Source organism: Mirounga angustirostris, unplaced genomic scaffold (assembly GCF_029215605.1).
Source record: "Mirounga angustirostris isolate CCGP_5_RB_7025 unplaced genomic scaffold, mMirAng1.0.hap1 SCAF_9, whole genome shotgun sequence".
Classification (NCBI taxonomy): domain Eukaryota; kingdom Metazoa; phylum Chordata; class Mammalia; order Carnivora; family Phocidae; genus Mirounga; species Mirounga angustirostris.
This window is the reverse complement of record NW_026991717.1, coordinates 47,976,374-47,998,379: the sequence shown is the minus strand read 5'-3', so window position 1 is coordinate 47,998,379 and position 22,006 is coordinate 47,976,374. Positions and strand designations below refer to the sequence as shown.

General features: G+C 36.5%; 2 protein-coding genes across 8 annotated transcripts in view; one reads left to right on the top strand and one right to left on the bottom strand.

The window, feature by feature from the left end:
• The window catches only part of TCF12 (transcription factor 12), a 375,623-nt gene that overhangs the window by 181,257 nt on the left and 172,360 nt on the right, over positions 1 to 22,006 (top strand). For all 7 annotated transcript variants that reach the window (XM_045899994.3, XM_045899996.3, XM_045899993.3 and 4 more), the window contains one exon: positions 8,572 to 8,674. In XM_045899994.3, coding sequence (XP_045755950.1) covers positions 8,572 to 8,674 — 103 coding nt within the window. The remainder of the gene's footprint in view (positions 1 to 8,571; positions 8,675 to 22,006) is intronic.
• LOC123861171 (guanine nucleotide-binding protein G(I)/G(S)/G(O) subunit gamma-11-like) lies at positions 14,388 to 14,976 on the bottom strand. Its single transcript, XM_045900003.2, has one exon. It carries the CDS (start codon positions 14,911 to 14,913, stop codon positions 14,692 to 14,694), a length of 222 nt encoding a protein of 73 aa, XP_045755959.1. The 5' UTR covers positions 14,914 to 14,976; the 3' UTR covers positions 14,388 to 14,691.

Sequence of the window (22,006 nt, the reverse complement as noted above, 5' to 3'; positions counted from 1 at the left end):
GCACAGGTCTGTGATTCAACAGTCTTACACAATTCACAGCGCTCACCATAGCAATGTCTATCACCAGCCACCCCATCCCTCCCACCCCTCACCACTCCAGCAACCCTCAGTTTGTTTCCCGAGATTAAGAATTCCTCATATCAGTGAGATCATATGATACATGTCTTTCTCTGATTGACTTATTTCGCTCATCATAATACCCTCCAGTTCCATCCATGTCATTGCAAATGGCAAGATTTCATTCCTTTTGATGGCTGCAAAATACTCCATTGTATGTATGCATATATATATACACATACACACACACATCACTTCTAGTTCCATCCACGTTGTTGCAAATGGCAAGATTTTGGTTTTTTTGATGGCTGCATAATATTACATTGTGTGTGTGTGTGTGTCTGTGTGTGTATACCACATCTTTATCCATTCATCTGTTGATGGATATCTTGGCTCTTTCCATAGTTTGGCTATTGTGGACATTGCTGCTATAAACATTGGGGTGCATGTACCCCTTTGGATTCCTACATTTGTATTTTTGGGGTAAATACCCAATAGTGCAATTGCTGGGTCATATGGCAGCTCTATTTTCAACTTTTTGAGGAACCTCCATACTGTTTTGCAGAGTGGCTGCACCAGCTTGCATTTCCCACCAGCAGCGTAGGAGGGTTCCCCTTTCTCTGCATCCCCACCAGTATCTGTCGTTTCCTGTGTTAATTTTAGCCATTCTGACTGGTGTGAGGTGGTATCTCATTGTGGTTTTGATTTGGATTTTCCTGATGCTGAGCAATGTTGAGCACGTTTTCATGTGTCTGTTGGCCATTTGGATGTCTTCTTTGGAAAAATGTCTGTTCGTGTCTTTTGCCCATTTCTTGGTCTTCTGCCCATTTCTTGATTGGATCATTTGTTCTTTGGGTGTTGAGTTTGGTAAGTTCTTTATAGATTTTTGGATACTAGCCCTTTATCTGATATGTCATTTGCAAGTATCTTCTCCCATTCTGTCGGTTGTCTTTTGGTTTTGTTGACTGTTTCTTTTGCTGTGCAGAAGCTTTTCATATTGATGAAGTCCCAATAGTTCATTTTTGCCCTTGCTTCTCTTGCCTTTGGCGATGTGTCTAGGAAGAAGTTGCTGCGGCTGAGGTCGAAGAGGTTGCTGCCTGTGTTCTCCTTTAGGATTTTGATGGACTCCTGTCTCACATTGAGGTCTTTCAACCATTTTGAGTCTATTTTTGTGTGTGGTGTAAGGAAATGGTCCAGTTTCATTCTTCTGCATGTGGCTGTCCAATTTTCCCAACACCATTTGTTGAAGAGACTGTTTTCCATTGGAAATTCTTTCCTGCTTTGTCAAAGATTAGTTGACCATAGAGTTGAGGGTCCATTTCTGAGCTCTCTGTTCTATTCCATTGATCTATGTGTCTGTTTTTGTGCCAGTACCATACTGTCTTGATGATTACAACTTTGTAATAGAGCTTGAAGTCCGGAATTGTGATGCCACCAGCTTTGCTTTTCTTTTTCAACATTCCTCTGGCTGTTCGGGGTCTTTTCTGGTTCCATACAAATTTTAGGATTATTTGTTCCATTTCTTTGAAAAAAGTGGATGGTATTTTGATAGGGATTGCATTGAATGTGTAGATTGCTCTAGGTAGCATTGACATCTTGCACTTGTTATTTCTGGTCTTTCTGATCATAGCCATTTTGAAGGTATGAGGTGATACCCTATTACAGTTTTGATTTGCATTTCCCTGTTTGGTGTTTTTGAACACCGTTTCATGTAGCTACTGGCCATTTGTATGTCTGCTTTGGAAAAATGCGTATTCAGATCCTTTGCCCATCTTTTAATCAGACTTAATGGGGATTTTTTGCTATTGATTGGTATGAGCTTTTGTTTTCATGGTTTTTTTAATTTATTTATTTGAGAGAGAGAGGGAGTAAGTGAGAGAAGGAGCACAGGCAGGAGGAGGGGCAGAGGGAGAGTGAGAAGCAGACTTCCTGCTGAGCAGGGAGCCCGATGGGGCTCGATCCCAGGACTCCCAGGATCATGACCTGAGCCAAAGGCAGACGCTTAACCGACTGAGCCTCCCAGGTGCCCCTTTTCTCGTTTTTTATTGAAAATAGTTGACATACAATGTTACATTAGTTTCATTCAGGTATGCAACATAGTGATTTGACAAGTTTATATGTTATGCTGTGCTCACAAGGGTAACTACCATCTGTCACAATAGAGCAGTTATATGAGTTCTTTATATATTTTGGGTATTAACCCCTTAGCAGATATATGATTTGCAGGTATTTTCTTATATCCCATATGTTGCTTTTTCATTTTGTAGATGGTTTCTATTGCTGTGCAAAAGCTTTTTAGTTTGTTGTACCTTACTTTTGCTTTCTCTTGCCTTTGCTTTTGGTGTTAAACCCCCAAAAAATCATCACCAAGAATGATGTCAAGAAGGTTACCTGTTTATGTTTTCTCCTAAGAGTTCGGTAGTTTTAGGTCTTAGGTTCTTTAATCTATTTTGATTTAATTTTCTAATCTTTTTTCTTACTTGCTTTTTTTTTCCCCCCCTAGAGGGAATGCGAGTGGGTGGGGAGGGGCAGAGAAAAGGGGAAAGAGAGATTCTTAAGCAGGCTCCACGCTGAGCTTGGAGCCCAACATGGGGCTCAGTCCCAGGACCCTGATATGACCTGAACCGATAATGGCTTTTGGCTGATTCTGCTGGCTGTGACCATGCAGAAGCTAGAGGATTTCAATAGCTGGTGTGAAATCTTGTGGCTCTTTGAATACCAAAAGTCTGTAGTTTCTTGTTCAATCCAGTTAAATAAGCTGATACTTTATCAGCCTTCTTTCTGCTACTTATTGGGTGTTCTGTAGAAAAGCTGATTTAACCTTTATAATATCTAAACCCTTGCAGCATTATAAAGATTTAGCAGCTGAAATCTCGCATCCATCATTTATTGAGCAACTGCTATGTATGTGCCAGCCATTGTTCTGAGGATGTAATTGTGAAAAAAACAATCCCTGCCTTCTCAAAATTTGTTCGACATAATGACTTCCAAGTGAGATGATAAAAATAATGACCAGCTTTTATCATGTGCTTACTATGTGCTAAGCGCTTCTCCATTTGCTACAGTATATTAACTCATTTACTCCTTACAACAACCTGTGAAATGAAGGTAGTATTTATTATTATTCCAATTTTATAGATAATGAAACTGAGGCAAGAAAGATTACTTTGCCCCAAGTCACACAGCCAGTATGTGTGGATGGAAAGATGGAATTCACATCTGCCAGTCTGGCTCCAAAAATTCCACATTTATCCACTACACGGTACTGTGCAATTATAACAGATAATTATGGTATAATTTAAATGGATAATTAAATAGGTAATTTCAATAAGTGTGAGCAGTGATATAATGGAAATTCTTGCTGTTGTGGGGAGTCTAGAATGAATTCACCCAATTTGGTCTTATTAGGGTCTGGGAAAGAGGGGAAGCTTTTCTGAGAAACTAAATCTTTATTGAAATAGACTTTTCCCACCCAACCATTTTTAACTATTGAAAAAATTGGAAAGAATATTTTAAAATAGGATTAGACATTGGTTTTCATACAAAGAAATAACAAAATAGGTTAGAAAAACCAGGAATCTGTTCTCGACCTGGGGAGGTACTCTGGTGATTACACTTTATTTATTGGTTGTGTGAAATAAATTTTTTAAATGAGCTATTTAAAAAATTAAGCAATGGTAAAAGTTCTTATATTTTTGAGGAGACAAACCAGAATAGAGTATTACTATGTAAATAAATAATACTAGGTGCTTTTGTTTTGTCGTTTGTAGTAGAAGAAAATATTTGACTTACATGCAGTTTAAATTAGTTTAAAAATGGTAGTAGATTTGATTGATTACTTCAGGTCTATTGTCATATTAGAGCAGGGATTAACATTTCTGAATTCTTTACCATGAAATGAGCATAGAAAAAAGTACTAAATGCATTTTTATAGAACATGTTTCACAATATAAAGATTTTGCAAAGTGTTATGCATTCAGATGAGGCTGTTTAGGATTTGCAAATTAAATTGTAATTTAAACAAATTTTTAAGTATGAAGTTGAACAGTTTTTGTAATCTGTATATCAGCTGATTTTGTCAGTTATTGATATTTTGAGTGCTTTCAATTTTTTAAAGATTTATCATTTTTGAGAGAGAGAGAGAGAGTGAGCACAGGGTGGGGGGACAGAGGGAGAGGAGAGAGAGAATCTCAAGCAGACTCCCCACTGAGCATGGAGCCCAAGGCAGGGCTCAATCCCATGACCATGAGATCATGACCTGAGCTGAAATCAAGAGTCGGACGCTTAACCAACTGAGCCAGCTAGGTGCCCTGTCCATTTTTATCATAAAACAGGGACAGTAATTTTTTAGGGTACATTTGGAAATACTTTTGACTAAAAATATCATGACTAAAAAGCTATAATGATAGATGATTCTGGTAATATTGCATATCCTTCATAATGTAGTGTTTATCATCTCTCATGTACAAAAGTCTCAGTTTTATTAATGGTTATTTTCATAGTAAATCCATTTTACAGAATTCAAGATCCAAATTAGGAGCTGCAGGGGATCAGGTTTACCATAGTAATGCTCAATCAGTTTAAAATATGTACCATGATCGTTCTGCATTTAATGATCTTACTGGTTTATTCTTTTCATTCCAAAATTGAATATAGCATTCATTTATCAATACCATTGACTGATCTCCTTGGGCTCCATCTTAACAATTGCTTGCTTTGTTTTTGTTCCTTTCTTTTTACTCTAACTTCTCCCTCAGGCCAGTCACCTTCCCCTTATTTTCTCCACTCTTTAATATTCTCACTGGCCCCTGTATGATTCCACTATCTTCCCTGCTGTTCTGTATCTTCCCTACTTCCATATTGTACTGTATTACGTTATGGCATTCTTCTCTTTTGCCATTTCTACTTATGAGCATCCATCCTCCTTGCCTAACTCTATGTGGTACTCAGGGAGTCTTCTCTTTAAAAGCCAGGTCAACTAACTTCTTTCATTAAAGCTCTGTTTGACATCTCTTGTCTACTTAAAACTATATGGAGGAATATACACCTACATACATAAAAATACTTTGTTATTCTAATTGCTTCAGATTTTTTGGTTAACTGTGGGATTTCTCCCTAATTATTCTTACCTGGAAACTTCTGGTGTTTTAATGTGGTTCTGATTTGAGGGAGTGATGGTACCTGGCTGTCACCTTCCTAGCCTTGAATTTTTCCTCTCTATATGTGAAAGAGATCTTTATTTCCAGATTGTCTTGGTTTTTGCTACTGGAAGTGTGGTCTTGTGGACCAGTAGCATCACATCACCTTTGTGTTAGAAATGCAGAATCTCAGGCCCCACTCTAGACCGTATGCTTCTTAATCTGTATTGTAACATGATCTCTAGTCAGTTGATATGAATATTGAAGTTTGCAAAGCACTGTTCTAGGTACCACCAAGCTAGTTGGGTGATACCTAGAACATTACCATGCTGACAGAGAACTGTGTACTTTTCTAAAACTGATCTTAAACATGTGACCTATAGTGATCTTATTTAAATATTTATAAATTAGTTGGTAACTTTTCATCATGGTTCACAAAAAGTTCTATTCTGATGAATATCACTACTACCATGCAGAAGCAATGACAAGAATAATCTCAAAACAGTAGCCAGTTCATCTTTCAAGTGAGTTTTTGGTGTATTTTAAAGATTTTTATTTTATTTTATTTATTTATTTGAGAGAGAGAGAATGAGAGAGAACACATGAGAGGGGGTAGGGTCAGAGGGCAAAACAGACTCCCTGCCGAGCAGGGAGCCCGATGCGGGACTCGATCCAGGGACTCCAGGATCATGACCTGAGCCGAAGGCAGTCGCTTAACCAACTGAGCCACCCAGGCGCCCAAGTTTTTGGTGTATTTTAGATCCAAAACTATGATAGTCATTTAGAAGCCCATTTTCTTTGTTCTGTCCTCTAGCATCAGTTTGCATCTGTGGATGAAGAACTGTCTCTTTTTTGCCTCTTGGGCTGTGACTCTTCAAGAAAATTGTATGCATTAAGATGAACTTTGAGGGGCACTTGGGTGGCTCAATCGGTTAAGCATCTGCCTTCAGCTCAGGTCATAATCCCGGGGTCCTGGGATTGAGCCCCAAGTCTTGCTCCCTGCTCAGCAGGGAGTCTGCTTCTCCCTCTGCCCCTTCCCCGATTCATTCTCTCTCTCTCTCAAATAAATAAATAAAATCTTTTTTAAAAAAATGATCCTTTGAGGTGTAGGGAAAAATCAAATTTCTATTAAATTTTTAGTCTTACGTGAGCAAAATTAAGCCTTACTGAAATTTTATATGTTGGTTAATTGTGTGTATATATATACATACATGAACAGTTTATGACTAAATAGATAGGTATTAATGGCCCACATTCAAATCTTCCTTGTACGTGATGAAAAAAGTTTATAGACTACTCTGTAGTGCAGTATGACAATCCCAGACTTTCTGAGTAGACTGGGAAATAATCTTATAGTAAATTCTGTACTATGTCCTGCAGTATGTGGATGTGCGTAGATAAGGGACAGTACTTATTATTTTTGTATGTTGATAGTAAAATAATTTCTGTGTTCTCTGAGTGCATATTAATGGGGGCTTAGAGATGAATATGCTCTGTGTTAAGCTGTATTACATGTAATCTATGAAGTTCATATACTGTGTGTATATAATCATTTGGTGATACTCTAAAATTTAGATCTATTTGTATACTTCTGCTTTAGGAGATAGTTTTAAAAAACTTGAATGTTTTTATTTTTATGATCAGGAAAGAAAAAATTCTTTTTTGGTACTTCAAGAATGAAGAGTTCTTTTATTATTCTTTTGCATTTAAATGAAGTGTGAACAATGTGGCTCACCTACAAACACATTTCTGTTGGCGTTTTTCTGGAGTAATATCATCGTGTAATGATGTTAAACAGTATTTCAGTGAGTGTTTTGTAGGTTTCAATGCCTTGTTTGGACTTATATACCTAAAAGTGGCAGTGGGAAGAAGTGGCAGAAAAATACCCAGATGTCTGTGAGATAGTGATATGTCACTTAGCACCTCAAGAGTGTTAAGTTTTAAATAACAAAAGTAAACTCCAAGAAGTGACCTTAGCTAGGAGCAATTCTGTTTTGTACACAGCTTCTGCTACATGTGGCTGTGACCAACGAGACTTTGGTTGTGGTTACCAGAGGACACCCTTGTGGTCATAACCAAGTTGTAAATGTCACCAAGATTCTTCTTGAATGCCTATCACATGTGTATCAGTAATTCTAAAGTAGATAAAAATGAAACAAAGATTCATTTGGGAGTTAGCACTCCCAGAAGATTAGTTTTAAAACAGAACAGCAGAAGGAGTTGTGACATGCATCCATAAGCAATTGTAATGATTTGACAGTTATTTAGCCCCTCAGTTCCTAGCCCTGTGGTTGAACTGACAGCATGCCTGCAAAGATAGTGAGGCCTGTTTCAGCCCCATTAATGTCTTCTTGAATGTTAGCCTGCGGTCTGGGTAATAATAAACCTTCAGTGATTGATGATTTTATAGTCCCAGGGGATTCTAGGTGATTTCTGGTTTCTGTGAGCCAGGGCAGTTTGCTTCCCTGTTTGGGCCTCTAGGAAGTTTTTTTCATCTTTACTAAAATCATTTTAAGTTAGCAGAAGTGTAGGTATCACCTGAGGTTTAATTAACCAGGATTCAAAGCCTTGTTTAAAAACAATATGATTCTGGACTAAGTATGTGTTAAGAGTCTGAGAACTATAATAGTTTTTAATCCACAGAGCTTTTTGTAACATTTATTTGTAAACTTTAGTATCTTTTTTCTCCTTTGTTTTAAAAAAATATATGTTTTAAGTTGTAAAGAGAAATTTAATAGCAACTATTGTGAAATAATAACATTAGCTTTATTGTGTTCATGGTGTATGCAATTTCATTTTAAGACTCAAGAATTTAAATCAGTGATTTTTAATAAATGTTTTCCTTTTTACATGGTTCAGTTTCTCTAGGAGTCTGTCTTGTTATACTAGTATTAAAGAGAGTATAAACAGATCTTTTTTGTTAAATATATGTTTGCCATTTAGGAAAAGATTCGTTTCTAGTATATTGATTGTGGATTATTTTTAGTATTTTAAATTGTAATTACCTAACTCTTAATGAGTAGGGCTTGGAGACAGAGGAAGGAGGGTAGAGATAAACATTTTCCTTATTTATTACAACTTAAAAGTATATTTTCTTAGTTTATCCTTTTTAAAATAACGATCTGTAAAACTTTGTTTTGGGCTGTAACAAGTTCATAGGGCTAATTTTCTTTACGATCATTAAGAAACTACTTTAAAACCTTAAAAGGAATAAAAGGAGCTCTTTTTAGTTTTTCAAGTAATGAACAAGGAACTTGGTTAGGAATGACCATTTGTAAGTCTGTATATTAATTAGATGAGTGTCATTATGCTCAATTAGCAGGACTGCCAAATAATCTCTTTAATACTCTGGTTTTTTTTTTTTTCTTCCCTCTAGGGTTTTACAGACAGCCCTCATTACAGTGATCACTTGAATGACAGTCGATTAGGGGCCCACGAAGGCTTGTCCCCAACACCTTTCATGAACTCAAATCTGATGGGTAAGTTGGTAATTCTCTGCAAGTAGTCTTTACAAAGCCTCTTTGGTCAGAGACATTTTCTAGCCCTTTGTCCAAGAAATACACGTAAGTATCTAGAAGAAAGTTCCTGTGTTTCTAGGGGCATCCAGGCTTTCCTTGTTCAGCTCAGTTTGAGGAGCAAGCATTCAGAAATATCACTGGTATCAAAAAAAGGAAGCAGCAATGTTTTTAAATTTGGCAGTGTCTTTGTGACATCAGGCATTTTATGTTTTCTGCTTTCTGGGCAAAGAAGCATTTTGAGACATTTGTAATTTACTATTTTTAATAATCGAATATATATGCGGCAATTAAAAATATGACAAAGCAGTGATATTAAGCAGATTTTTACTTACGTTGGACAATATTTCTTTTGGCACTATTTGATTAAAACGTAATAGTACATTTAGATGTTGGCAGCGTTTGTTTTAAGCACTTGGGTTCCTATTGGGGATTTTGAAGTTGTGTTCTGCATTAATAAAGTTGTACTTTGAAGGATATTACCTACCACCTAAATCTGATTATTGTATTTTGGCAAAACCTTTAGGTTAGCTTTTCTTTTTATTTCCCCCTTCTCCCTGCAAAACACTTACCATTCCTCCCCTCTTTCTTTCTCATATGAAAGTTTATAGCTGTTCAATCTGAAGTGATAAACCCAAGCTTTTTTTCCCCCTAGTTTGGATGCTATTCTTTTTTTTTTTTTAATCAGTAATTTTACCTTTTTGCAGCACCTGATTAAAAAGAACCTATGTTTTATAACATTATTTTTCCTTCTTGCTTGTGCTGGGCCTGAGCACATTAGAAAGCTTTGTTTAATCTGTTTTACTTGTTGTCAGTGACGTCATGTAAATATGGAAGTTTGTGTAATTGACATTGATTTCATTACTTACTCTGTTTCTTAAGGATGTGACCTATATTGTGATCTTGGAATTGTCCTTTTAAGACACAGCCATGCTAATCTAAGTGGATTACCCAAATCCAAAATCCTGGTGGTCTGCAATTTCTTTATAAATGGTTTTGCTTTGCACAGTCTTTGTTTAATTCCCTTATCCTCTGTAAAGTGTTGAGGAGACTGTCTGATATTCTAGTGTGGATTTTGCCTAAAGCAGTTACCACTTTAAAGCCAGAATCATTGAGTATGACATAAGAGTAAAAAATCTAATGAGCAATAAAACTTGTGTTTAAAATGACAATTTGTTTTAACATAAATGCAAATGAAAATCATATCATTCCAGGTAAAAATCAGAATTAAATTGAGAACAAAATAATTATCCTTGCACTTAGGCAGGGAAAACTTTCTAATTTATCTTTTTAATTTTCTGTTGAACTTACTTTCAAAGTAAAATAGATGTGACACTCCACATTTCTTTCTATAGTATATCTTTTCTCCAAGTAGCATTTAATTTATTGTAAATAGGGTAGAGGAAGCTCTAGTCAGTGTTTTTGTAATTTCAGATTGAACTAAGCTTTCTTAATTGAGGCTATACTTCTTAGACGTAAAAAATCAGAAATTGCCCTTTTTTTATATTTATGTGTTTACATTTATTGTTAGCTCACAGATAAGGATTCTTAAGCCCAGTAGAATTGCATCATTAGCATAGCTTTGAGCCAAGGTGACTGTTAAAATTGTGGGGATAAGTGTGGGAATTAAATGAATTCTAAGAGGGTGCCTGGGTGGCTCAGTCGTTAAGTGTCTGCCTTTGGCTCAGGTCTTGATCCCCAGGGTCCTGGGATCGAGCCCCACATTGGGCTCCCTGCTTGGCAGGAAGCCTGCTTCTCTCTCTCCCACTCTCCCTGCTTGCGTTCCCTCTCTTGCTGTCTCTCTGTCAAATAAATAAATAATAAATAAAAAAATCTTTAAATGAATTCTAAGAAGTATGCATGTCAGTCACTTGCGCTGAGCATCTGTTGACTAAAAATATTTCTGTTATTCAGTTTGAGGTAACATTTTCTTAGTTGGAGCAATTATGAGCATGTGCTTGTTGGTTTCTTCAGTTTACAGATAATTATTAGAATACGTTTAATAGTCATACATAACCCTGTTTATTAAATCAGCATCTAAAATAAGTCTTGAAATATTATAAAAACTCAAATCTATAAATAGATCTCTTCACAATATAGGTGAAAAAAATTCTGTATTCATCTGAACTACACTGTACAGTTAATCAGGTGCAACTGTACATTTTCATTGTAAGTCTTAACTATCAAATCTTAAAAATGTTAAATTTTTTTATAAGGAAGGGGAAAAGAAACCTGAAAAGATTAGGCAGATATGTTCAAAAGGATTTCACTGGTCATTGGCAATACCTAATTTACTATATTTTTTCCTTTCTTTTCTTTTTTTTTTTTTTTAAAGATTTTATTTATTTATTTGAGACAGAGAGAATGAGAGAGAGAGAGCACATGAGAGGGGGTAGGGTCAGAGGGAGAAGCAGGCTCCCTGCCGAGCAGGGAGCCCGATGCGGGACTCGATCCGGGGACTCCAGGATCATGACCTGAGCCGAAGGCAGTCGCTTAACCAACTGAGCCACCCAGGCACCCCAATTTTTTCCTTTATTTTCAATAAAAATGATCAAATGAGGTACCTAATGGTTTCATGTAAGCAATCTACATGACAATAGCTTGCTTTTGGAAATGAATATCTCCTAAATTGTAGAGTAGTTCCGTACAGTAACAGGCAATCCCACTTGATGTGAGCTGAAGGAAATGAACTGTTAGATATCCAAATATGTGGGTTTATAGCACTTGGTAGAGTTACAGTGGATAGATTACTTTTCTAGCCATTTGATTATTTAAGCAAATTTCAGGCTAAAAACCTATGTTGTTAAAGCATGACTGAGATGTACATAGCAGTATTAGAAGCATTTGGAACTGTGTAGATACCTAATCATCCGAACAGGTAACACTTCAGAGTGATGCCATGAATGATGAATGCTCAGAAACAGTTAAAGCTAGTAAGAAAGCAGTAACATATTTCATCATTGCTGTCAACATATAAAAATACCATTGTGGGGGGTAAAATCATATGCTAGGGGATGTTGTTATTTTTCATATTACGTTCAACCATAAGCACATTTGCCTGAAGAAATAGTGGATTATAAAGTGCTCTGTCTTGATGGAGCTCTCAAACACTTTAATGATTTTGCACATTGCAAAAATGAGAAATTTTGTCTAACAAGGGTTGATAATGATGCAATAATGAACAATTTGCCACAGAAACGTGCATTTCTATATTCATTTAGATTTTTTTTTTTTTTTTAATTTGAGACAGAGAGAATGAGAGACAGAGAGCATGAGAGGGAGGAGGGTCAGAGGGAGAAGCAGACTCCCTGCCGAGCAGGGAGCCCGATGCGGGACTCGATCCGGGACTCCGGGATCATGACCTGAGCCGAAGGCAGTCGCTTAACCAACTGAGCCACCCAGGCGCCCCTATATTCATTTAGATATTTTGAAGTGTTTTACACAGGAACTTAAGCTGTTATTGTTGGATCACTTAGTGTTTCTTTTTAATGAATTCCAGAATTATCCCATTGATTTGTCAGTATGGAAAAAAGGTCTTTTCTTATGTTTCAAGTGAAATAAATACATCCTTTTGGCCCATCACTAAGTAATTAGCATCAAACAGTTCTATACTCTATTATAGGAAAGCTGAAAAGCTTTGACAATAGCAATGAATTGCAGTAGTATCACCAAATAGTCTTACCTATTTCTAGTCTCTTCCAGCTTTAGTCCATTTCTCTACCCTTGGTTCTCTCATTAATTTCAGTAAGATTTGCTTTCCTTTACCTGTTGATTAGATACGTTTTTGTTGAAGGTAGGGCCAATTTATTTTATTTTATTTTATTATTATTTTTTTAAGATTTATTTATTTATTTATTTGAGAGAGAGAGAATGAGAGACAGAGAGCATGAGAGGGAGGAGGGTCAGAGAGAGAAACAGACTCCCTGCTGAGCAGGGAGCCCGATGCGGGACTCGATCCCGGGACTCCAGGATCATGACCTGAGCCGAAGGCAGTCGCTCAACCAACTGAGCCACCCAGGCGCCCCAGGGCCAATTTATTAATTAGATATAGAAATGAATCATTTCATAGAATTGCCTACCTTCAATTCCCAAGTGAATGTGGAATGAACTCCTTTTATCTTTCTACCTCTCCATGTTTATCAAAGCTTTACTTATTTTAGGCTAAATGTATATATATATAGTCAATGGGAATTTTAAGATGAAATATACCTTGTGTTCTTTTATGAAACTTATTCTGCCTCTGGAGATGTTTTATCCTTTAAAGAATAGAGCAACATGTGATGGTATAGGAAAAAATGCAGGGCTAAGAGTTAAGAGATGTGGGCTTTATTCTAGATCCTTAAAATTACCTTTTTGATAGGGTACTGCTGGGTCTTCTGCAGGTCTAGAATTTTATAATTCTGTAATCTCATGTATCTAATATCTTTTATCCAATCCTGAAAAGACTGCAACTAGAATTATAAATGCTAGTTTGCAAATGATAAAACTAAGGCACAGGAAAATTAAGTGGTTTTTTCCTGAGGTCACAGAGCCAATAAATGGCAAAATTGAATATAGAATCCATGTTTCCTGACTCCCAAATAGTCTTTCCATTAGGCATATAAAGTATTTGTTCTTCCTCTGTAATGCTCCCAGGTTTTTACTAGCTCATCATTTTCTTTAACTCTAATGATGGAGATCCTGGTCTTGAGAAAGGACAATGCAAAAATGGTTCCATAGTGACATAACTTTGGGACACATTGTATATCATGTGCCCCTTCGTAGATATTCAGATTGTACTTTGGGATATTAAAGGTTTTGGAAAAAAGGGGAGGAAAAGCTTATTTAACTTTCTTCAGCTCATCACATCCCAGATTCGTATGACACACAGAAGCCTTTTTGTAAAAAGAATCATTAGCCTTTGAGGAACTACTTTTCCATGAAGCACACACTAGGAAATGCTTTTGGTTGTTTTTAAGGGAAAAATAAAAGATAATACATGAAAGTTCTCTGAAATATAAAATAGCAACAATGTTAATGATATTGCTGTATATATATCTTTGTAACTTATTTTAGACATCTTAGCTATTACTGCAGCTTGGGTTCAGTTCAAGTACATTATTAAATCTTGTAAAAGTATTTAAACTATAGGGGCGCCTGGGTGGCTCAGTCATTAAGTGTCTGCCTTTGGCTCAGATCATGATCCCAGGGTCCTGGGATCAAGCCCCACATCGGGCTCCCTGCTCAGTGGGAAGTCTGCTTCTCCCTCTCCCACCCCCCCTGCTTGTGTTCCCTCTCTTGCTCTGTCTCTCTCTGTCAAATAAATAAATAAAATCTTTTTAAAAAAGTGTTATAAACAAACCAACTGTCCTTCCTTTGATGTCTGTTTGCTCAGCCCTGCCCTTTACCTCGGAGTTTAAGGGGCCCCCTCCAATGGCAGTTACTATGCTTTATCTTCATTTCATTATAGATTAAATAGGTTTTTGTGGGCTTGTCTGGGAATTTAAACCCAAGTACACTTTTTTCCTATAAATAATTTGCTCTTTCAAACAACCAGTTTCAAAGAAAACTGTTTTGTATACTTCATCCTGCCTGCAGTATAATTTCTGATTAATCCAGAATTCTCCTAGAGTCACAAAAAATGTAGAATCACCATTTTCAGAGTATCAAAGCACAATAGAACTCTGCCCTCAAAAGATTTTTTTTCCAGAGATAAAACTTTATTTAAGGCATCAAGCAATATACTGAAAGAAGTGAGTCATGCACAAGTAATGTCCTTATTTCCATAACTGTACATTTGATACTCTCTGCCCTCTTAACAAGGGGGTGTAGTGAGCGAAGATGAGAAGCACACAGCTTTTATACATAACCATATCAATATAAGTGTTTAAGAAAGTCCTTAAATTTTGTTTTCCTTCTTTGAAAGGAATTTCGGTTTTATTTCAGAAAACCAAAATGAACTAGTTCTTCTACTGAGGATCAAATTTCTCTCCAGAGTTATTTTATGAAATAATACAGCTGCCTTTCTCTTTAAAAGGATTCTTGTCTTCTGGAATTCCTCTCACCAGAGGATCCTTTCCAGAACGTTCTTCAATGTAGTTCTTTATTTCTTCAGAACATTTAGACACCTGTTGCGTCTGCATCTTCACTTCTTTGCGAAGTTGCTCAACTTCCATCTTCAGCTTTTCCTTTTCTGGCAAATCTTCGATGTGAAGGGCCGGCATTTTTGCCCCAGAACCGGGCCCGGGGACAGCTCTGGAAGTGGACAGGCTGGGAGAGTGGCACACCAGCCCTCAAAAGATTTCTAACTTTGATGTACGTGAAATTCCTTCACTAGATGAGATAATGAAAATGAGTATAATTGTGCTTAGGGGAAACAGTGTAGCTTAGTATCTGGTTTGACAGTATTTCATAAGATGAGGCCTTCATACTTTCTCCAGTGTTTTATTTTTTTTTCTCCAGTGTTTTATTAGCCTCCCATTTCAAGAAAGGATATGGGTTATAAATTCATTGATCTTCATTCTCTGATCTTTGGCTGCTTACAAACACAGAATGTTGGCACTGAGAGAAACTTGAGTGAAAGAGACCTAGTTACCATTGAAGAAACCAGAGCCAAAAAAAATGAAATCAGTAGTTAATTAGGAAACATGGACCCAACCTTCCTGATTCTAATTTAGCCCTAGCTCCTTTCTAAGAAACTGCACTGCATCTTTTCCTTTTTTACCTCTCATGTGCAACCATTTGTCCATTTGCTCCTTTTTCCACATTATAGCTCTTGTATCTTTTTCTTTCTCGTGCTACTGCTTAGACCCTCATTAACCATTCTGAATTGTTGAAAACTTTCTTCCTTCTCCTTCATGTACCCATTCATGCCTTTTTTCTGCCCTTTAATGTGTGAAAATACCATATGGCAGAATATAAACTTAAGATTTAGTGTGTCTTTACAGACTTTACTGTTTTAGTGTGGTAGGAGAAGTAATTTCAATAATTATTACACATGGTAGAATGTGAGTGATACAAAGAAGTTCTTACAGGAATTCAGAAGAGATTAAAATAAGATACAACTAGAAGTGATCAGGAAAAGTTTTATTGTGGAGTAGCATAATCCAGTCTATTAGTTAGGACTCTTTCTCTTACAAATGACAGAAATGAACTTAAACTGTGTTTGATAAAAATTGGTATTGAGTCACATATTGCAGATAGCTAGAAGTAGATTGATTTTAGGCATGGCAGATCCGAGGGGTTCAAACAGTGTCATCAGGTCTCCTTCTTTCCCCGTAAAAGTATTTGTTGAGAGAATAAGGTAACTGGAGAGGCAAATTGGGCCAAGAGGAAATTTGAGAAGTGGGAAAGGAGGGGGAGGTGCAGAGTTTACTACTGTCTCTTCCTCTCTACTTCCTTCCCATACTCCAATCTTCCCAAATTGTAAATTGTCCCTTCTGGCTACCATATTAGAGAATACCTTATTCCTTAGTGGTTTGGAATGTTTTCTTTCAGTGAAATTATGTATTTTTTTAATAATACTCTGTACCTGGCAACATTATTTCTTTCCCTGTCCCTACTTTGCCTTCACAACCTGAAAAGCATCTTCTTTTCCACAGTTAAAATGACCTGATTGCCATTCTTTCTGAAACCATTCCTATGAGACAGAGATTAGCTAATGTGTTTTGTTGTGTTTTATTTTTTCCTACCCAGTCTGGGAAAGACCAAGCTAGTACTAATGCCTCACTTTGAAAGGGGTTCCAGCGTTTCAAGGGTACTCCTGTATAGATTCAGGTCCCTTTTATCTAAGCATAATTAATCCTGGAATGAATTACTTAGAAGAATTACTTAGAATTACTTAAAAGAGATGCCAAGATTTCAGAAGATAGAGGAAAAAAATGTTTGGGGCTTTATTTTGAAAATTAAAACTAATATTAAGAAAACAAACAGTAATTTATATAATCCCCTTTAAGGTCTTAAGTGAACAAAGAGTGAATTAATTACTGAGTTTTTTGGTGTATTTTTTTTCTGCAGAAAATTGTTTGGTAATATAGAAATGTCTTTTACCTTACATTTGAACCTTCTTGATTTTCTCTTTAGTTATCAACTGACTCTAACTCAGTTTAGGTTCCAATCTGTCAGTGGCTTTTGTGTTTAATTAAATGGTTCTTTCACATCATTTTTAAGGACTTCATGCAATTTTGTGTCTCTTGCATGATACTCAACTTTTGATGGTTTCTTTTGTATTTGCTTTGTATAATGGGATATTTAACAAAAGACTGACCAACAACATCACTGACTCTGGCCTGAGATAGCCACACTGTCTTTGAAGGCTATTTCACTGGGATTATTTTTTTTAAGTTTTCTGGTTATTAGTGAATATTTTCATGAGGTTGCAGCATTGCAAACTGGTAACTCTAGGGACCCTTATAAAGAGGACCTTTATTTTTATTTGTTTAACCCAGTCCATTTGCTCATCATCACTTATGTGTGTATGTTCTGTGATCAACAGTAATCCTTTCTGCTCTGCACAGTTTTATCATAGGTAAGTGGCATAGATCTGATAAATGGTTCTTCCTTGAATCTTCCCATTGTTTGTGTCTAATTCTAGCCAAGTGAACGTGAACTATGCCCGTAGTGGGATGCGGCTAACTTGGTTACTAGAGAACAAAAGAATGATTTTTTAAGAGGAACTTTTGTAAACTTCACAGTTTTCCTAGATTTGTATAATGTGAGAACCACACTATGGCACATAGTTAAGAATTTGGGGCACTCTTTCAAATCTTTTTTTTTTTTTTAAAGATTTTATTTATTTATTTGACAGAGAGAGAGAGAACACAAGTAGGCAGAATGGCAGAGGGAGAAGTAGGCTCTGCACTGAGCAGAGAGCCCGACGTGGAGCTCGATCCCAGGACCCTGAGATCATGACCCGAGCCAAAGGCAGACGCTTAACGACTGCGCCACCCAGGCGCCCATTGTGGCACTCTTTCAACTAGGGAAAGTCCTACAGCAGCATTATCAGATCTTGCCTTCCATGTGGTATTATAATGATGCCTTTATCATTTACTATCGGTTTTTTGAGTATTTTGTTAAAAACTTAAATACTAAAATTCTCACAGAATGGTTGAACTGGAATGGATCTTAGAGGTGGTTCTTGATAGTGTGTGTTGAGAAATATATGGTTATCATAAAGGCTAGAAGTAGGAGGAGGTGCAACTGGTACTCCACCTACCCTTTCAAAATGAAAAGTTAGTACTAGCTTGGTTAGTGTCACAGTGGTTATGCAAGTTTTAATTAGCCACTGAATGAAAGTGAATTTTTTTAAAATTTGAAAGCATATCCTTAATTGCTTTGGTTTATATTGTGGAAATATTATTGTTTGAAGGTATTCAGATCCTTCAGTTATATAGGTTTTGTACTTGAGTTGCTGTTATTTAATAAGCCTTAGGTTTTCTGTGAAGCCCCTCAAAAGATTGTTGCTTGTCAGTCTACCATTTTTATAATCTTCTTCCCATGTTTCTTTTTTTCCTTACAAAATTCAGCTTTTTTATTTTAAAGATTTTATTTATTTACTTATTTGAGAGAGCACAAGTGCACATAGGGGCAGGCAGGGGGAGAAGGACAAGCAGACTTGCCACGGGACCATCGTGGGACCCTCACATGGAGCTCGAACTCACAACCTTGAGATCATGACCTGAGTCGAAATCAAGAGTCCGACACCCAACCAACTGAGCCACCCAGGCGCCCCCAGCCTTTGCTTTTCTTTTTAAGATTTTATTTATATATTTGACAGAGAGAGAGAGAGATCATAAATAGGCAGACAGGCAGGCAGGTGGAGGTAGAGGGAGAAGCAGGCTCTCCACTGAGCAGGGAGCCCGATGCGGGGCTAGATCCCAGGACGCTGGGATCATGACCTGAGCCGAAGGCAGATGCTTAACTGACTGACCCACCCAGGTGCCCCCAGCCTTTGCTTTTTATAGCTCATGTTTTCTGTGGCATTCATGTTGTGTTTGTTTTGTTTTTGTTATTTGGGACTTTAGGTTTTTATGAACCGTAGAACTTGCCATTCTACCTATATTTTAAGGCTTTCTGATATATATATATATATATATGTGTGTGTGTGTGCCACACACACACACACACCAGGCTGAATTTTAATTCTTTCTTCTTGAGAAATGTTTTTTTGGCTATTGCCATATGCGTGGTATGGTGAAATATGTAACAGTCATCCTTATATTACATACTTGTTTTTCACTTTGAGAATATATCTGGAGGATTGTCAGACTCCTCAGATGGTACGAAATGTCTAGGGAGTCACAATTAAATGGGAGCAGAGCACAAGACCACTTTACTGCAAATTAAATTAATTAGTTTATAGTCAAATTGTATTAATTTGTTACATACTTTTCTACACTGATCCCTGAGATTAGGGGTCAACAAAACCTTTTTGCAAAAAGCCAGATAGTAAATAGTTTAGGGTTTGCAGTCCAGGAGGCAAAATCAATGATATTATGTAGGTACTTACATAACCATTTAAAAATGTAAAAAACTATTCTTCCCTCATGGGCTATAAAAAGAACAGTTGGTGGCCTGGATTTGCTCTACAGGCTGTAGTGTGCTAATCTTGTTCTAGATAATGTAACAAAAATGCTTAAACAGTAGCAACACTGTCAGTTTTTGAAGAGGTAACAAATGATACATATGTGTGTGTGTGAAATTCTGTGGAACATAACAGAGTTGTATGTGTGTGTGTGTGTGTGTGTGTGTGTTTTGAATATCCAGACAAAGTGATTGGTGGTTGTGGTAGTGGTGAATTATTTCTAAAATTTCTAGGGTTTTATTGCCTCTGTACAGAATGCTAAGTTACTCACTAGATTAGTTGTTTTTCTCTTGTTTTTGTCTCTTACAGATAATGATACTGATAATTGACTTTTTAGGCAAATGTCAGATTTCCTTCATCTGAAATCTTGGTGTTCCCTTTGTTTTGTATAATCTGAATTTTTTTAAAAACTCCTCAAAATAGCAATATAAAATTGTAGCTGTAGTAAGTTGAACTAGCACATTAGGAGAGGAAAAGATGAAACTTAGGTAACCCAGTGGAGATGTGGCAGTGGGGCAGCTCTTTAGAGAGAGAAATCTACAGAGAATAGCTGTGGAGAAGAGTCTATAGAAAGAATCTGTGATGAGAGGATAGTGTGATAATGGCATAATCATCAGAAAAGTACATTGTTGCTTTAGTGAGAGTCTGTACTCTCAACCTGGGAATCTCTAGAAAAGAGTTTTTGTAAGGTAAATGTAAATTATGGATTTTTGTTACAGTTCATGTAATTTTCATGTAAAGTGCCTTAATGGTTTGTGTTTGAGAAGTTTTCTGATTGGATATGCTATTCATTTTCAGTTTCCAGGCTCTCTTCTGTCTGAAAGATTTAAGAGAAAATGTAGTCCTATATTTGCTATATGATGATTTTTGTAATTTTTTGGTCACATTTACATACAATGAAATATGCTTCCACCAAAGAATTCTCATCTTTTTTAATTTTCCTTACATATAGGCTAAGGGTCACAGGAAACTGTGCAGTCACTTAGTGACAACATTCAGTGCAGAGAACATTTTTACTCTTGGTATATGTATGCAGGTGCATGCACACATGCACATCTGTATGTTTAGACAAGATAGGAACATAGTATAGGTTTTTGTTTTATTTCATTTTACAGTAAGGTTTCAATGAGGTATCTTTTTAAAAATGTAAGTATTGTGTTTGGGGTTTTTTTTTTAATATTTTTTTAAAGATTTTGTTTGTTTATTTGACACAGAGAGAGAGCACAAGTAGGCAGAGGGAGAGGGAGAAGCAGGCTCCCCGCTGAGAAGGGAGCCCGATGCGGGGCTCGATCCCAGGACCCTGGGATCATGACCTGAGCCAAAGGCAGATGTCCAACCGACTGAGCCACCCAGGCGCCCCTTAAAAATATTTTTTAAACTTTATTTTTTTTGTTAGCAATCTCTATAATCCAGCATGGAGCTTGAACCCAGAACCCTGAAATCAAGAGTCTCACGCTCTTCTGACTGAGCCAGCCAGGCGCCCCTATCTTTTTAGGTGTGTTACCAAGATACTAGAAAACATCTTCAGGTACTAGCATAGTAGCAGGTGTCTGCTCATAATGTACGTTTTCCCCAGAGATACAGAAGGGATATATATATAGATATCCATTCTTAATTTTTATGTTGTGTGTACTCTCTTTATTTGTTTATATCTTTCTTATAATCTGTCCCTGATTCCTTTGGTCAGCTTGCTACACTGAACAGTTTTAGGACATTGCAGCTCATCTGAACTTCCATACTGTTTTCTTTATACAATGTGCTCTTACCTTTCCAGTTTACCATGATACACTTGGAAAGGAAAACAGTGTCCCAACACATTTATGAAGGTGAATTTATATACCCATTAAAAAAAATATTGTTTCTCTACTTAACTCTACCAGTAAGGAATTTAATCTAAGGAAGTAACTGAAAACTTCATTAGGAATGTAAAATGGTATAGCTGTTATAGAAAACATTTTGTCAGTTTGTTATAAAATTAAATATGCAATTACCATACAACTCAGCAATTGTACTCTTGAACATTTATCCCAGAGAAATAAAAATTTACATGAATGTTAATAGCACCTTGTTTGGTAATGGCCAAAAACTGGAAAGAATCCAAATGTCCTTCACTGGGTGAACGGTTAAATAAACTGTGATATGCTCATACCATGGAATATTATTCAACGATAAAAAGGAGTAAATTATTAAACAATGCAAAAATTTAAATGGATATTGAGTGAATTAGGCTAAGTGAAAAAAAGCCACTTTCAAAAGATTACATACTGTATGATTCCATCTGTATACTACTCTTAAAATGGTAAAATTAAAGATTCAAGAACAGATAGTTGGTTACCAGGGGTTAAGGAGACAGGTAGATGTGGTTATAAAAGATAAACATGAGAGATCCTTACATGCTGATGAACTGTTCTGTATCATGATTTGTGATGGTGAATATGTAAAGCTATACCTGTGATAAAACTGTATACAACTAAACATACACATGTGCATGCACACAACAACAACAAAACCTGGGGAAATCCGAATAAGATAAGTGGATTGAGTCAATGTTGATATCCTAGTTGTGATATGGCAAGATGGGGAAATATATAAAGGATACACAGACTCTCTCCAGTATTTCATACTTCATATAAATCTACAGTCATCTCAAAAGAAAAGTTTAACTAAAAATACATATACAAATAGATCACTGAATATATAAATAAATTAATTGAAGGAAATCTTAAAAATGTAGA

Bases quoted from the DNA above. Each gene is read 5' to 3' on its own strand.
- LOC123861171 (XM_045900003.2), bottom strand. From the start codon at position 14,913: ATGCCGGCCCTTCACATCGAAGATTTGCCAGAAAAGGAAAAGCTGAAG.